Source organism: Scyliorhinus torazame, chromosome X (genome assembly GCF_047496885.1).
Source record: "Scyliorhinus torazame isolate Kashiwa2021f chromosome X, sScyTor2.1, whole genome shotgun sequence".
Lineage (NCBI taxonomy): Eukaryota > Metazoa > Chordata > Chondrichthyes > Carcharhiniformes > Scyliorhinidae > Scyliorhinus > Scyliorhinus torazame.
Window position 1 is genome coordinate 8,294,872 of NC_092738.1, and position 17,326 is coordinate 8,312,197.

Sequence of the window (17,326 nt, forward strand, 5' to 3'; positions counted from 1 at the left end):
ACACATGGAGGGTGAGAAGGTAAAGTCAAGCACTAGTATTTTGTGCTTAAACAAAGGAGATTAAAATGGGATGAAAGAAGAACTAGCTAAGGTAGACTGGGAGCAAAGACTTTATGGTGAAACAGTTGAGGACCAGTGGCGAACCTTCCAAGTGATTTTTCATAGTGCTCAGCAAAGGTTTATACCAACAAAAAGGAAAGACGGTAAAAAGAGGGAAAATCGACCGTGGATATCTAAGGAAATAAGGGAGAGTATCAAACTGAAGGAAAAAACATACAAAGTAGCAAAGATCAGTGGGAGACTAGAGGACTGGGAAATCTTTAGGGGGCAACAGAAAGCTACTAAAAAAGCTATAAAGAAGAGTAAGCTAGATTATGAGAGTAAACTTGCTCAGAATATAAAAACAGATAGTAAAAGTTTCTACAAATATATAAAACAAAAAAGAGTGGCTAAGGTGAATATTGGTCCTTTAGAGGATGAGAAGGGAGATTTAATAATGGGAGATGAAGAAATGGCTTAGGAACTGAACAGGTTTTTTGGGTCGGTCTTCACAGTGGAAGATACAAATAACATGCCAGTGACTGATGGAAATGAGGCTATGACAGGTGAGGACCTTGAGAGGATTGTTATCACCAAGGAGGTAATGATGGGCAAGCTAATGGGGCTAAAGGTAGACAAGTCTCCTGGACCTGATGGAATGCATCCCAGAGTGCTAAAAGAGATGGCTAGGGAAATTGCAAATGCACTAGTGATAATTTACCAAGATTCACTAGACTCTGGGATGGTCCCGGCGGATTGGAAATTAGCAAACGTGACACCACTGTTTAAAAAAGGAGGTAAGCAGAAAGCGGGTAATTATAGGCCAGTGAGCTTAACTTCGGTAGTAGGGAAGATGCTGGAATCTATCATCAAGGAAGAAATAGCGAGGCATCTGGATGGAAATTGTCCCATTGGGCAGACGCAGCATGGGTTCATAAAGGGCAGGTCGTGCCTAACTAACTTAGTGGAATTTTTTGAGGACATTAACAGTGCAGTAGATAACGGGGAGCCAATGGATGTGGTATATCTGGATTTCCAGAAAGCCTTTGACAAGGTGCCACACAAAAGGTTACTGCATAAGATAAAGATGCATGGCATTAAGGGGAAAGTAGTAGCATTGACAGAGGATAAGCTAATTAATAGAAAGCAAAGAGTGGGGATTAATGGGTGTTTCTCTGGTTGGCAATCAGTAGCTAGTGGTGTCCCTCAGGGATCAGTGTTGGGCCCACAACTGTTCACAATTTACATAGATGATTTGGAGTTGCGGACCAAGGGCAATGTGTCCAAGTTTGCAGACGACACGAAGATAAGTGGTAAAGCAAAAAGTGCAGAGGCTACTGGAAGTCTGCAGAGGGATTTGGATAGGCTAAGTAAATGGGCTAGCGTCTGGCAGATGGAATACAATGTTGACGAATGTGAGATTATCCATTTTGGTAGGAATAACAGCAAAAGGGATTATTATTTAAATGATAAAATATCAAAACATGCTGCTGTGCATAGAGACCTGGGTGTGCTAGTGCATGAGTCGCAAAAAGTTGGTTTACAGGTGCAACAGGTGATTAAGAAGGCAAATGGAATTTTGTCTTTCATTGCTAGAGGAATGGAGTTTAAGACTAGGGAGGTTATGTTGCAATTGTATAAGGTGTTAGTGAGGCCACACCTGGAGTATTGTGTTCAGTTTTGGTCTCCTTACTTGAGAAAGGACGTACTGGCACTGGAGGGTGTGCAGAGGAGATTCACTAGTTTAATCCCAGATCTGAAGGGGTTGGATTACGAGGAGAGGTTGAGTAGACTGGGGCTGTACTCGTTGGAATTTAGAAGGATGAGGGGGGATCTTATAGAAACAAAAAGATTATGAAGGGAATAGATAGGATAGATGCAGGTTGTTTCCACTGGCGGGTGAAAGCAGAACTAGGGGGCATAGCCTCAAAATAAGGGGAAGTAGATTTAGGACTGAGTTTAGGAGGAACTTCTTCACCCAAAGGGTTGTGAATCTATGGAATTCCTTGCCCATTGAAGCAGTAGAGGCTCCTTCATTAAATGTTTTTAAGATAAAGATAGATAGTTTTTTGAAGAATAAAGGGATTAAGGGTTATGGTGTTCAGGCTGGAAAGTGGAGCTGAGTCCACAAAAGATCAGCCATGATCTCATTGAATGGTGGAGCAGGCTCGAGGGGCCAGATGGCCTACTCCTGCTCCTAGTTCTTATGTTCTTATGAGTCACAACAACAGCTGTCATTGTGCTGCTCGAATTTAACAGAGATGGCAACTTCTACTGATGCTGGAGTCATCGATTTATAATCTAGGTTGCAATAAGTCTAACAAAGTCAGTATACAGAAAGTGATCAAAAGCTTCTTGAGCAAAGATATATACTTCCATTGATCTGCGAGTCATGTGACAGAATGCTAGAAGATAACTATGAGAAACTGTCCCTCAGCTTTGGAAACAATTCTTATCAATGATTGTACTGTAATTAACATACAGAGGCAGCACGGTGGCACTGTTTCCTCACAGTGCCAGGGACTCAAATTTGATTCTGACCGAGGGTCACTGTCTGTGTGGAGTCTGCACGTTCTCTCTGTGTCTGTGTGGGTTTCCTCCGGGTGCTCCGGTTTCCTCCCACAAGTCCCGAAAGACGTGCTGTTAGGTGAATTGGCCACATCTTTTTGTTAAAACAGTAAAAAATATATACAAGGCCAAACGGTACAAACACTCATTCTGTGTTGGAGAAACAGGGTGGCCTCCCCTCGGTACCAATGTCTGGGCGGGGGGGGTACTCTGATTATTAAAACAGTTCACAACACGTTTCTACAAAAAACAAATGGTACACACACTAAACTTTGCGCTGGAGAGACCAGATACCCTCGCCTCTGTACCAAAAGAAGGGAAAGGAAGGAGGTGGTGGGGAGAGAGGGGAAAGGAGGGTGATGGGGAGTTGGGGTGTTGGTGGAGGGGAGGGATGGGCCAATAGGACACTGCCTGAACTATCTACGGAGGCAAAAAATAAATGAACCTTCAGTTATGATGTGCCAGATTCCGGGAGTCCCCCAGAGGTTGTGAGGGGCGACTCAGTGTCAGGCACGAATGAGCCCTGCACCCCACTGCAGAGAACCTCATGTGCACCCTGCGCTCCCGACACTGGGCGGCTGACAGCCTTCGGACAGTCGCTCTGCGGGCCCGAATCCTCCACCACACTGAGTGCGGCGGGCGACACGGGCCCGCCAACCAACCCAGCGCCTGCCTTGATCCCACCACCAGGATCTCCTCAGGCTCCTCCCGGGGTCCCGGGCCAGCGAGAGGCGGTAGTGCTGATGCCTGCACCGCCCCCATCGCCTGGTCACCGGAAAGACCCGGAAATAACTCCGGAAACAGGTCCGGGATGGTGGCAGAGGTGCCTGAAGACCCCTCTAGGGTCCCGTCCGACCCCGAAGCACCCTGCTCGGGGAACAGCAGCAGCTTCCTCACTATCCCCCCACCTCTTTTCTTTCGGGGACTGGGCGTGACATCTCTGGGAAAGAACCTGGATTGACGCCGTTTGTGGGGGAGAGGAACACAGGCCGGGGAGACCTCTATCTCTGGAGGCCCCTCCAGGCTGACTCCTTGTCCCTCAATGCTTCTCTCCAGAATTTGTGGCTGGGACAGAGCGCCCTCTGGTTCGAGGTCACGCACCTCACTACCGCCACCCAGAGGGGCCGGTGCAGAAGTGTCGCTGGGCCCAGCATCCGAGGGTGAAATGTCACCGGGCTGAGGGTGTTGCTGGGTGATGGTGGGGTGAGGTGTAACGGCTGCACCCGGGTCAGTAGCCAGGGGCACTGGGTCAGTCAGAGTCAGAGGGGCAGGCAGATCGAAACCTGACCGCTGGCGAATCGCCCTGTTGGTCTTCCTCTCAGCCTTCCGGCCACGCGGGTGCCGCCTCACCGCCACGCCAGCAGCCGAGGGGGTCAGTGGGCGCCGACTTGGTTCCCCACAATGAGCTGCAAGGCCAGTGGAAGTAGTGGGGGCGGAGGCACCATCAGCGGCAGTGTTAGAGGTGGGGCAATTGTTTCTAATATGCTCCACCTTGTTGCAGGCGTGGCACCGCACGCCACCCGCGGACCAGAAGATGCGGTGGATCTCAAAAGCCCCTTCCAGGACCTCCTCCCGGGCCAGGCAAACAAAGACCTGTTAAATTGTCCTTTAGTGTCTTGGGATGTGCAGGTTAGGTGGATTGGCCATGTTAAATTGTCCTTTAGTGTCCAAAAGGATAGGTAGGGTTACGGGGATAGAGCATGGGTCTGGGTAGGGTGCTCTTTTGAAAGGTCGGTGCAGACTTGATGGGCCGAATGGCCTCCCTCTTGCTGTAGGGATTCTATTCTATTCATATGTGGTTATTAAATTTGACCATTTCCCTTTCATTAGACAGATCCCACTGTGTTCTCAAAAAAGGGAACAGAAACATTGTTGGCATTCTTACTAGTTTAACAGAAAGGCTGCTTATAAATGCATACAGTATTCAAAAAATAATCCCTGCTCACCAGTAGACCTGCGGCTGTGGTTCTCCTGCACAGAACCTCTGGGAATTTTTGGTGCCTCAGTAGGAATGTTGCTTTTATTGTTTCCCTCAGCCAGCACTGCTGTCGGGAGAACAATTCCTCGGGATTGCACATCAGCTCCTGCTTTGGATAAGACATCCACTTTCTTTGGTGAAACTTTGCTGACTTCTTGTCCAGTCATCACAGTAGCCTGTAAATACATTCATTAAGAATCAAATGTAAAAGCTGCATTCTGTCCCTCACTCATGGTCGTACTTTCATTTTTTTTTCATTTCCAGGGCTGGTATGAGCTTTGAGATCTGAATTAGAGACCTGGATTCTCCGCGAGTCCAAAACTAATTTTATTTTTCAACTTAAAGATGCAACGAGCACTTAACATTTGGCCTGTGATATATCCATTTGAAACACACATTAATGTTGAATATTAAACCTGTGAAAGTATGGCTTCCTTGGCAGCACAGTGGGGGAATACATCACAGAGTGCCAGCTGTACAGACCAGGTTGAATCCAGATCTGATCACTGGTCTGTATTGTTAGTTCATATTTAACCAGGAATATGGCAATCGTTACAATTGTTCCCCATGGCAGGAGAGGAAGGAAGTGGGGACAATAAGCCAGAGTTCCCATTCCTGCTGAAAACAAGGACAAAACTGGATTTAGTAATCATTGCTGAAATAGAAACTGCCTGTTATACTCATTATATGGCTCTCAGTTGTTCAAATTGCTTAAGCTTTGAAGTAACTGCAAAACTTGTTTTGGTTCAGATTATAATGGCACCATTACCACTCCCCTTTGTCTTCTGTCCATGCCACCTTTGTCAATCTTTCCTTTGCCCCGGCCTATCCTTGGTCCTCTATTCTACCCCACCCAAATCTTACTGTATTATTCTGCACATTTTGACCTTTCGTTCGTTCTGCAGAAAGGTAATTTGGACTCAAAACTGGAACTGTTTCCCTCTCCACAGATGCTGCCAGACCCGCTGAGTTCCTGCAACATTTTCAGTTTGTATTTCAGATTTCCAGCTTCTGCAGTATTTTGCTTGCATTTGTTTCAGATTATGTGCTTCATACTGATGCTGCTGCTGATCTCCATGCCATTTAGCTCGAATGCTGAGAGAAATGGCAGAGAAGGGGGGCCAATATGAGCTCAGTAGGGTCCATTATTAAGACGTGGCAGCAAACAGGTTATTGATTTTAGCCCTGCGAGTTTTGTGTCCATGTAGAGACGCTCGTGCAAAGCACTTTATCATCGGGTGGTGAGTTTGGGGCTCATTCTGAAACTTGCTCCTGCCTGATTAACTTTATTGAATTCTTTGAAAAAGTTACCAGGGTGGTTGATGAAGATAACAATTATGCTGTATTCTTTGGCACCAAAATTCCCCAAAGATTCTGTTGGGACAGCAGTAACTTGTCTGAAGAAAGCTCCTTTACAAAATCACACAATGATTACAGCATAGAAACTGACCTGAAATCCATCTGCACTTATTCTTCGGCTTTTCAACAATGGGAATAGGTTCTCTCTCTGTATTCTGCCCAAACCCTTCGATCTAACCCCTTCTCAACCTTCTCTTCTCCAAGGAAAACAGTCCCAAATTCTCCAATCTATCTGTGTGACTGAAGTTCCTCACACCAGGAACAATTTTTAAGGAACAATTTTTAAGGAACAATACAGCACAGGAACAGGCCCTTCGGCCCTCCAAGCCTGTACCGGTCATGATACGAACCTTTGCCAAAACCCTCAGCACTTCTCCCGTATCCCTCCATACCCATCCTATCCATGTACTTGTCAAGATGCCTTTTGAACACCGTTAATGTACCTGCTTCCACAACCTCCCCTGGAAAAGCATTCCAGGCACTCACCATACTCTATGTAAAAGATCTGCCTCGCACATCTCCTCTAAACTTTGCCCCACGTTGCTTAAACCTGTGCTCCTGGTGACTGACCCCTACACCCTGGGAGAAGGAGCCTGTCCATAAACTCTATCCATGCCCCTCATAAGCTTGTCACCATCAGGTCACCCCTCCTCCTCCGTCTTTCTAATGAAAGCAGCAGCCAGAGCAGTGGCACCACGGCTGGCTCTGATGTTCAGAAGGGAGGGTCAAAGCGCAGAAGAGCAATAGTAATAGGGGACTCTATAGTCAAGGGCACAGATCGGCGCTTCTGTGGACGTGAAAGAGACTCCAGGATAGTATGTTGCCTCCCTGGTGCCAGGGTCCAGGATGTCTCCGAACGGGTAGAGGGCATCCTGAAGGGGGAGGGCAAACAGGCAGAGGTAGTTGTACATATTGGTACTAACGACATAGGCAGGAAGGGGCATGAGGTCCTGCAGCAGGGGTTCAGGGAGCTAGGCAGAAAGTTAAAAGACAGGACCTCTAGGGTTGTAATCTCAGGATTACTCCCTGTGCCACGTGCCAGTGAGGCTAGAAATAGGAAGATAGAGCAGCTAAACACGTGGCTAAACAGCTGGTGGAGGAGGGAGGGCTTACGTTATCTGGACCACTGGGAGCTCTTCCGGGGCAGGTGTGACCGATATAAGAAGGACGGGTTGCATCTAAACTGGAGAGGCATAAATATCCTGGCCGCGAGGTTTGCTAGTGTCACACGGGAGGGTTTAAACTAGTATGGCAGGGGGGTGGGCACGGGAGCAATAGGTCAGAAGGTGAGAGCATTGAGGGAGAACTAGGGAATAGGGACAGTGGGGCTCTGAGGCAGAGCAGACAGGGAGAAGTTGCTGAACACAGCGGGTCTGGTGGCCTGAAGTGCATATGTTTTAATGCAAGTAGTATTACGGGTAAGGCAGATGAACTTAGAGCTTGGATTAGTACTTGGAACTATGATGTTGTTGCCATTACAGAGACCTGGTTGAGGGAAGGGCTGGATTGGCAGCTAAACGTTCCAGGATTTAGATGTTTCAGGCGGGATAGAGGGGGATGTAAAAGGGGTGGCGGAGTTGCGCTACTGGTTAGGGAGAATATCACAGCTGTACTGTGGGAGGACACCTCAGAGGGCAGTGAGGCTATATGGGTAGAGATCAGGAATAAGAAGGGTGCAGTCACAATGTTGGGGGTTTACTACAGGCCTCCCAACAGCCAGCGGGAGATAGAGGAGCAGATAGGTAGACAGATTTTGGAAAAGAGTAAAAACAACAAGGTTGTGGTGATGGGAGACTTCAACTTCCCCAATATTGACTGGGACTCACTTAGTGCCAGGGGCTTAGACGGAGCGGAGTTTGTAAGGAGCATCCAGGAGGGCTTCTTAAAACAATATGTGGACAGTCCAACTAAGGAAGGGGCGGCACTGGACCTGGTATTGGGGAATGAGCCCGGCCAGGTGGTAGATGTTTCAGTAGGGGAGCATTTCGGGAACAGTGACCACAATTCAGTAAGTTTCAAAGTGCTGGTGGACAAGGATAAGAGTGGTCCGAGGATGAACGTGCTAAATTGGGGGAAGGCTAATTATAACAATATTAGGCGAGAACTGAAGAACGGTAGCATTGTGGGGCAGCACGGTAGCATTGTGGATAGCACAATTGCTTCACAGCTCCAGGGTCACAGGTTCGATTCTGGCTTGGGTCACTGTCTGTGCGGAGTCTGCACATCCTCCCCGTGTGTGCGTGGGTTTCCTCCGGGTGCTCCAGTTTCCTCCCACAGTCCAAAGATGTGCAGGTTAGGTGGATTGGCCGTGATAAATTGCCCTTAGTGTCCAAAATTGCCCTTAGTGTTGGGTGGGGTTACTGGGTTATGGGGATAGGGTGGAGATGTTGACCTTGGGTAGGGTGCTCTTTCCGGGAGCCGGTGCAGACTCGATGGGCCGAATGGCCTCCTTTGCACTGTAAATTCTATAATAAAACATAGATTGGGGGCGGATGTTTGAGGGCAAATCAACATCTGACATGTGGAAGGCTTTCAAGTGTCAGTTGAAAGGAATTCAGGACTGGCATGTTCCTGTGAGGAAGACGGATAAATACGGCAATTTTCGGGAACCTTGGATAGCGAGAGATATTGTAGGCCTCGTCAAAAAGAAAAAGGAGGCATTTGTCAGGGCTAAAAGGCTGGGAACAGACAAAGCCTGTGTGGAATATAAGGAAAGTAGGAAGGAACTTAAGCAAGGAGTCAGGAGGGCTAGAAGGGGTCACGAAAGGTCATTGGCAAATAGGGTTAAGGAAAATCCCAAGGCTTTTTACACATACATAAAAAGCAAGAGGGTAGCCAGGGAAAGGGTTGGCCCACTGAAGGATAGGCAAGGGAATCTATGTGTGGAGCCAGAGGAAATGGGCGAGGTACAAAATGAATACTTTGCATCAGTATTCACCAAAGAGAAGAAATTGGTAGATGTTGAGTCTGGAGAAGGGTGTGTAGATAGCCTGGGTCACATTGAGATCCAAAAAGACGAGGTGTTGGGTGTCTTAAAAAATATTAAGGTAGATAAGTCCCCAGGGCCTGATGGGATCTACCCCAGAATACTGAAGGAGGCTGGAGAGGAAATTGCTGAGGCCTTGACAGAAATCTTTGGATCCTCACTGTCTTCAGGTGATGTCCCGGAGGACTGGAGAATAGCCAATGTTGTTCCTCTGTTTAAGAAGGGTAGCAAGGATAATCCAGGGAACTACAGGCCGGTGAGCCTTACTTCAGTGGTAGGGAAATTACTGGAGAGAATTCTTTGAGACAGGATCTACTCCCATTTGGAAGCAAATGGACGTATTAGTGAGAGGCAGCATGGTTTTGTGAAGGGGAGGTCGTGTCTCACTAACTTGATAGAGTTTTTCGAGGAGATCACTAAGATGATTGATGCAGGTAGGGCAGTGGATGTTGTCTATATGGACTTCAGTAAGGCCTTTGACAAGGTCCCTCATGGTAGACTGGTACAAAAGGTGAAGTCACACGGGATCAGGGGTGAGCTGGCAAGGTGGATACAGAACTGGCTAGGTCATAGAAGGCAGAGAGTAGCAATGGAAGGATGCTTTTCTAAGTGGAGGGCTGTGACTAGTGGTGTTCCACAGGGATCAGTGCTGGGACCTTTGCTCTTTGTAGTGTATATATAAATGATTTGGAGACTTGGGCGGAGAGATGGCAGGTGGAGTTTAATCCGGACAAATGTGAGGTAATGCATTTTGGAAGGTCTAATGCAGGTAGGGAATATACAGTGAATGGTAGAACCCTCAAGAGTATTGAAAGTCAAAGAGATCTAGGAGTACAGGTCCACAGGTCACTGAAAGGGGCAACACAGGTGGAGAAGGTAGTCAAGAAGGCATACGGCATGCTTGCCTTCATTGGCTGAGGCATTGAGTATAAGAATTGGCAAGTGCAGCTGTATAGAACCTTAGTCAGGCCACACTTGGAGTATAGTGTTCAATTCTGGTCGCCACACTACCAGAAGGATGTGGGGGCTTTAGAGAGGGTGCAGAAGAGATTTACCAGAATGTTGCCTGGTATGGAGGGCATTAGCTATGAGGAGCGGTTGAATAAACTCGTTTTGTTCTCACTGGAACGAAGGAGTTTGAGGGGCGACCTGATAGAGGTCTACAAAATTATGAGGGGCATAGACAGAGTGGATAGTCAGAGGCTTCTCCCCGGAGTAGAGGGGTCAATTACTAGGGGGCATAGGTTTAAGGTGAGAAGGGCAAGGTTTGGAGTAGATGTACGAGGCAAGTTTTTTTACGCAGAGGGTAGTGGGTGCATGGAACTCGCTACTGGAGGAGGTAGTGGAAGCAGGGACGATGGTGACATTTAAGGGGCATCTTGACAAATACATGAATAGGATGGGAATAGAGGGATACGGACCCAGGAAGTGTAGAAGATTGTAGTTTAGTCGGGCAGCATGGTCGGCATGGGCTTGGAGGGCCGAAGGGCCTGTTCCTGTGCTGTACATTTCTTTGTTCTTTGTTCCGTCCGAGTCTATTCAGCCTCTCCACATAGCTAACACCCTCCAGACCAGGCAACATCCTGGTAAACCTCCTCTGCACCTCTCCAAAGCCTCCACATTCTTCAGGTAGTGTGGCAACCAGAATTGTGCGCAATATTCCAAGTGCGGCCTTACCCAGGTTCTATACAGCTGCAGCATGACTTGCCAGTTTTTATACTCGAAGCCCAGTCCAATGAAGGCAAGCATTCCACATGCTTTCTTGACTATCTTGTCCACTTGTGTTGCAACTTTCAAAGATCTGTGGACCTGCACACCCAGATCTCTCTGACTTTCCATATTCCTCAGAGTTTTGCCATTTATGGTATATTTCCCCTCTATGTTAGACCTACCAAAATGCATTACCTCACATTTGTCTGGATTAAACCCCATTTGACATTTCTCTGCCCAAGCCTCCTACCTATCTATGTCCTGACAATCCTCAACACTATCTGCCACTCCACCTACCTTGATGTCATCCGCGAACTTACTAATCAGACTGGCTACATTTTCCTCAAAATCGTTCATGTACCCCACAAACAACAGAGGCCCCAGCACAGATCCCTGTGGAACACCCTGTGGTCACAATCTTTCATTCAGAAAAACACCCTTCCATTGCTACTCTCTGCCTTCTATGACCTAGCCAGTTCTGTATCTCTCTTACCACCTCATCTCTGATTTCGTGTGACTTCACCTTTTGTACCAGTCTGCCATGAGGCACCTTATCAAAGGCTTTACTGAAGTCCATGTAAACAACATCCACCACCCTCCCCATATCAATCATTTTTGTCACCTCCTCAAAAAACTCGATCAAGTTAGTGAGTTAAGACCTCCCCTTCACAAAATATTGCTGTCTATCGCTAATGAGTCCAGTTGTTTCCAAATGGGTATAGATCCTGTCCCTGAGAATTCTCTCCAATAATTTACCTACTACTGACGTGAGGCTCACGGGCCTAGTTTCCAGGATTATCCCTGCTACCTTTCTTAAACAGCGGTACTACATTAGCTATTCTCCAGTCCTCTGGAATCTCGCCTGCAGCCAATGAGGATACAAAGACGTCAGTCAAGGCCCCAGCAATTTCCCCTCTTGTTTCCCTCAGTATTCTGGGGTAAGTCCCATCCGGTCCAGGAGACATATCTACCTTAACATCTTTTAAAAGACCCAATACCTCCTCCTTTTCTATGAATAGAGGTTGAGTAGATTAGGATTATTTTCATCAGAAAGACGGAGGTTGAAGGGGGGACCTCATTGAGGTCGACAAAATCATGAGAGGTATTTCAAGGTGAGAGGGGGACAGTTTAAGGGAGATGTGCGTGGAAAGTTTTTTACGCAGAGGGTGGTGGGTGCCTGGAATGCCTTGCCAGCGGAGGTGGTAGAGGCGGGCACGATAGCATCATTTAAGATGCATCTAGATAGATATATGAACGGGCGGGGAACAGAGGGAAGTAGATCCTTGGAAAATAGAAGACAGGTTTAGATAAAGGATCTGGAGCGGCGCAGGCTGAGAGGGCCGAATGGCCTGTTCCTGTGCTGTAATTTTCTTTGTATCGATAGGGTGGAGAGCAAGAAGCTTTTTCCCAGAGTGGGGTACTCAATTATAAGGGGTCACGATTTCAAGGTGAGAGGGGGAAAGTTTAAGGGAGATGTGCGTGGAAAGTTCTTTACGCATAGGGTGGTGGGTGCCTGGAAGGCATTGCCGGCGTAGGTGGTAGAGGCGGGCACGATAGCGTCATTTAAGATGTATCTAGACTGATACATGAATGGGCGGGGAGCAGAGGGATACAGATCTCTTAGAAAATAGGTGACAGTTGTAGATGGAGGATCTGGATCGGCGCAGGCTTGGAGGGCCGAAGGGCCTGTTCCTGTGCTCTAATTTTTCTTTGTTCTTTGTCAAAATGATCCAGGCTGTCCACACACCCTACCCAAGAGTTATCTTCCACAAAGTCCCTTTCTTTGGTGAACACTGATGCAAAGTACTCATTCAGACCATTTCCTCTAGCTCAACACATAGATTCCCCCCATTGGATTCCCCCCACTGTCCTAAGTGGACCAATCCTTTCCCTGTTTACCCTCTTGCTTTTTACATATGAATCAGGAGCTTTGGGATTCACCTTAATCCTACTTGACATGGACTTTTTATGACCCCCTCCTAGCCCTCCTAATTTCCCACGAAAGTATCTTCCTATTTTCTTCATACTCCTCAAGGGTTTTGACTGTCCCCACCCTTCTAGACCGTACAAAAGTCTCCTTTTTCTTTTTACATAGATACATACATAGAAGACAGGAGCAGGAAGAGGCCTTTTGGCCCTTCGAGCCTGCTCCGCCATTCAACACGATCATGGCTGATCATCCAACTCAATAGCCTAATCCTGCTTTCTCCCCATAGCCTTTGATCCCATTCTCCCCAAGTTTTAGCATCAACTATTTCCTGTGGTAATGAATTCCACAGGCTCACCACTCTTTGTGTGAAGAAATGTCTCCTTATCTCTGTCCGAAATGGTTTACCCTGACTCCTCAGACTGTGACCCCTGGTTCTGGACACACCCATCATTAATAACATCTTCCCTGCATCTACCCTGTCCAGCCCTGGTAGAATTTTAGAAGTCTTTGTGAGATCCTCCCTCATTCTTCTGAACTCCAGCGAGAACAATCCCAACCCAGTCAATCTCGCCTCATATGACAGTCCCGCCATCCTGGAATCAGTCTGGTGAACCTTCGCTGCACTCCCGCGAGAGCAAGAACATCCTTCCTCAGAGAAGGAGACCAAAACTGCACGCAATACTCCAGGTGTGGCCTCACCAAGGCCCTGTACAATTGCAGCAACACATCCCTGCTTCTATACTCGAAACCTCTCACAATGAAGGCCAACATACCATTAGCCTTCTTTACCGCCTACTGCACCTGCATGCTTACCTTCAGCGACTGGTGCACAAGGACACCCAGGTCCCGCTGCACACTCCACTCTCCCAATTTACAACCATTCATGTAGCAATCTGCCTTCCTGCTTTTGTTTCCAAAATGAATAACCTCACACTTGTGGTGAATGTATTATACCAATAATCCACCATTGTATCAGTATCATGCTTTGCCTTTGTATTTGCATCTATGCTATGCTGTTGCCCTTGTGGGCTCCACCTATGGGCCATTGTATGGCATCATCCATAGGGGAACATGTTGGGACATGTATGAGCTCCGCCCATGGCTCCTCCCCTTGAGGGGGGTATAAAGAGCAGTCGACCTGTAGGCGGTGCACAGTATTGTGTGAGTCACAGGCAGGCACTGTTCTAAATTGATTAAAGCCACGGTTTACTTTTACTCTTGTCTCGAGTGAATTGATGGTCGCATCAATTTAATCAACTTAAACGCAACTATGGAATCGGCCCTCAAACCTGACCGACTGGAACTCGATCCGCAAAAAAATAAATTTTTTTGCACTGGCTTCGATGCTTCAAGGCCTATCTCGCCGCCTCCCCCACGCCTTCCATCACCGACGAACAGAAGCTGAGCCTCCTCCACGCACGGGTGAGCCATCGAATCTCTGTTCAACTCGATGATGCCTCCTCCTACGCAGATGCCCTCGTGATGCTCGAACGCCTCTATGTACGGCCCGTGAACGAGGTCTACGCGCGACACATCCTCACCACTCGCTGCCAGCATCCCGGGGAGTCGCTAGATGACTACTTACACGACTGCAATTACCAGGCCGTTACAGCCACTCAGCATATGGAACTCGCCATCTGAGACGTCTACGTGGCGGGAGTCCGGTCTAATTACATGAGACAGCGCCTCCTCGAAAAAGGGGCCCTGGACCTGGTTGAGACGGTAAAGTCAGCCTCCTCTCTGGAAGTGGCGTTCCAGGGCCTTACCGCGTTCCCGGCTGACCACGCGACCCCCTACCACAGACTACCCCAGGCCTGTGCCACGCAGCCGCCCGCCCATCATGGGGGGGCTACCCTGCTATTTCTGCGGCCAGTCCTAACACCCCCGGCAGCACTGCCCGGCCCGCAACGCGAACTGCAGCAGCTGCGGCAGAAAAAGACATTTCGCCAAAGTCTGCCTGGCCAGGTCTAAGAATTCTAACTCACAGGCCCGATCCTCAGACTCACAGGCCCGCAGACCCCGCAGCGTGGCAGCATGTCTGCCGACTCCGCCCCCCTCATCAGCCTCGTGCTATCAGTGGGAGCAGCCATCTTCCAGCCCTCACAGCACGTGCGATTCATGGGGGCCGCCATCTTGGCCATCCTCCCCCACGCGGCCGGTCACGTGCGATCCATGGGGGCCGCCATCTTGGACGCCATCTTCCTCGCCGCTTGCCACGCTCGACCAACAGGGGCCGCCATCTTGGCCGCCATCTGCTATGCCGCTCGACGCGTACGATCAACATGGGCAGCCATCGCGGAGCCGCCCCAGCACCTCCGACCACGCCGGCTACCTGCAACTCAGCGCGGTCACCCTGGACCAGTCGCGACCCAAGCACCTCTGGAGCTCCATGATGACCGTCCGGGTTAACGGGCACGAGACGCCTTGCCTCTTCGACTCCGGAAGCACGGAGAGCTTCATTCATCCGGACATGGTAAGACGCTGCTCGCTCCCAATTTTCCCGGCGCACCAAACCATCTCCCTCGCCTCTGGATCGCACTCGGTGGAAATCCAAGGGCGCGCTACCGCAACCCGAGCAATACAGGGTGCCGAGTATGCAAACTTTAAATTATATGTGCTCCCAGACCTCTGCGCTCTTCTCCTATTGGGACTAGATTTCCAATGCAACCTCAGGAGCCTAACCCTGAAGTTCGGGGGGCCCATGCCACCATATGCAGCCTCGCGACCCTAAAAGTCGACCCTCCCTCACTCTTCGCAAACCTCACCGCCGATTGCAAACCAGTCGCCACCAAAAGCTGGCGGCATAGCATACAGGACAGGACTTTTATTAGGGCCGAGATCCAGCGTCTCTTGTGGGAGGGAGTCATCGAGGCCAGCAATAGCCCCTGGAGAGCTCAGGTGGTGGTCGTCAAGACCGGGGAAAAGAACCGGATGGTTGTAGATTACAGCCAAACCATAAACCGGTACACGCAACTCGATGCGTACCCCCTTCCCCGGATTACAGACATGGTAAACCAGATCGCACGCTACCGCATGTTCTCCACGGTGGATCTGAAGTCTGCATACCACCAGCTCCCAATCCGCCCGGAGGACCGCCACTATACGGCTTTTGAGGCAGACGGCCGCCTTTTCCACTTCCTCGGGGTCCCCTTTGGCGTCACGAATGGGGTTTCGGTGTTCCAAAGAACAATGGACCGAATGGTGGACCAGTACGGGCTGCGGGCCACATTTCCGTACTTGGACAATGTCACCATCTGCGGCCATGATCAGCAGGACCACAACACCAACCTCCACAGATTTCTCCAAACCGCCCAAAAACTCAATCTCACTTACAACAAGGAGAAATGCGTTTTCCGCACGACCAGACTAGCCATCCTCGGCTACGTCGTGGAAAACGGGGTTCTAGGACCTGACCCTGACCGTATGCGCCCCCTCCTGCAACTTCCTCTCCCTCACTGCCCCAAGGCACTGAAGAAATGCCTCTGTTCTTTTCGTATTATGCCCAGTGGGTCCCCAACTATGCGGACAAAGCCCGCCCACTAATCAAGGCCACCATCTTTCCACTGGCAACTGAGGCCCGCCAGGCCTTCAGCTGCATCAAGGCGGACATCGCCAAAGCACGCGGTGGACGAGTCCGTCCCCTTCCAGGTGTAGAGCGACGCATCAGAGGTCGCTCTCGCCGCTACCTTCAATTAAGCAGGCAGACCGTTGGCGTTTTTTTCGCGCACCCTCACCACCTCTGAAATTCGACACTCCTCGGTCGAAAAAGAAGCCCAAGCCATCGTGGAAGCCGTACGGCACTGGAGGCACTACCTCGCTGGTAGGAGGCTACCCTCGTCACCGACCAACATCGGTAGCCTTTATGTTCGACAATATGCAGCGGGGCAAAATCAAGAACGATACGATCTTGAGGTGGCGGATCGAACTCTCCACCTATAACTATGATATAGTATATCGTCCTGGGAAGCCCAGATGCTCTGTCCCGCGGCACATGCGCCAGCGCGCAAGATGACTGACTACAGGCTATCCACGATGACCTCTGCCACCGGGGGTCACCCGGCTTATCCACGATATGCCCTACTCCACCGAGGAGGTCAGAGCCATGACCAGGGACTGCCAGACCTGTGCAGGGTGTAAACCGCACTTCTATCGACCGGATAAGGCCCACCTGGTAAAGGCATCCCGGCCCTTTGAGCGCCTCAGTATCGATTTCAAAGGGCCCCTCCCCTCCAATAACCGCAATACATATTTCCTCAACATCATTGATGAGTTCTCCCGTTTCCCCTTTGCAATTCCTTGCCCCGATATGACCATGTCCACCGTCATTAAAGCCCTACATAGTGTCTTCACCCTATTTGGTTTCCCCAATTATGTCCACAGTGACCGGGGCTCGTCGTTCATGAGCGACGAACTGCGTCAGTACCTGCTCAGTAAGGGCATCGCCTTGGGCAGGACTATCAGTTATAACCCCAGGGGAAACGGGCAGGTGGAGAGGGAGAACGCGACGGTCTGGAAAACTGTCCTGCTGACCCTGCGGTCCAGGAATCTCCCAGTTTCTCACTGGCGGGAGGTCCTCCCCGATGCGCTCCACTCTATTAGGTCCCTAGTTTGCACGGCCACAAACGAGACCCCTCATGACCGCCTATTTGTTTTCCCTAAGAGATCCACCTCAGGGGCCTCGCTTCCATCCTGGCTGAAGGCATCGGGGCCAGTCCTACTCAGAAAACACGTCAGGAGCCATAAGGCCGATCCTCTG

At 49.5% G+C, this 17,326-nt stretch overlaps 1 protein-coding gene across 1 annotated transcript in view; it reads right to left on the minus strand.

The window, feature by feature from the left end:
- Positions 1 to 17,326, minus strand: part of pou6f1 (POU class 6 homeobox 1) — an 884,787-nt gene that overhangs the window by 728,010 nt on the left and 139,451 nt on the right. The window contains exon 3 of the mRNA XM_072493696.1: positions 4,554 to 4,761. Coding sequence (XP_072349797.1) covers positions 4,554 to 4,761 — 208 coding nt within the window. The remainder of the gene's footprint in view (positions 1 to 4,553; positions 4,762 to 17,326) is intronic.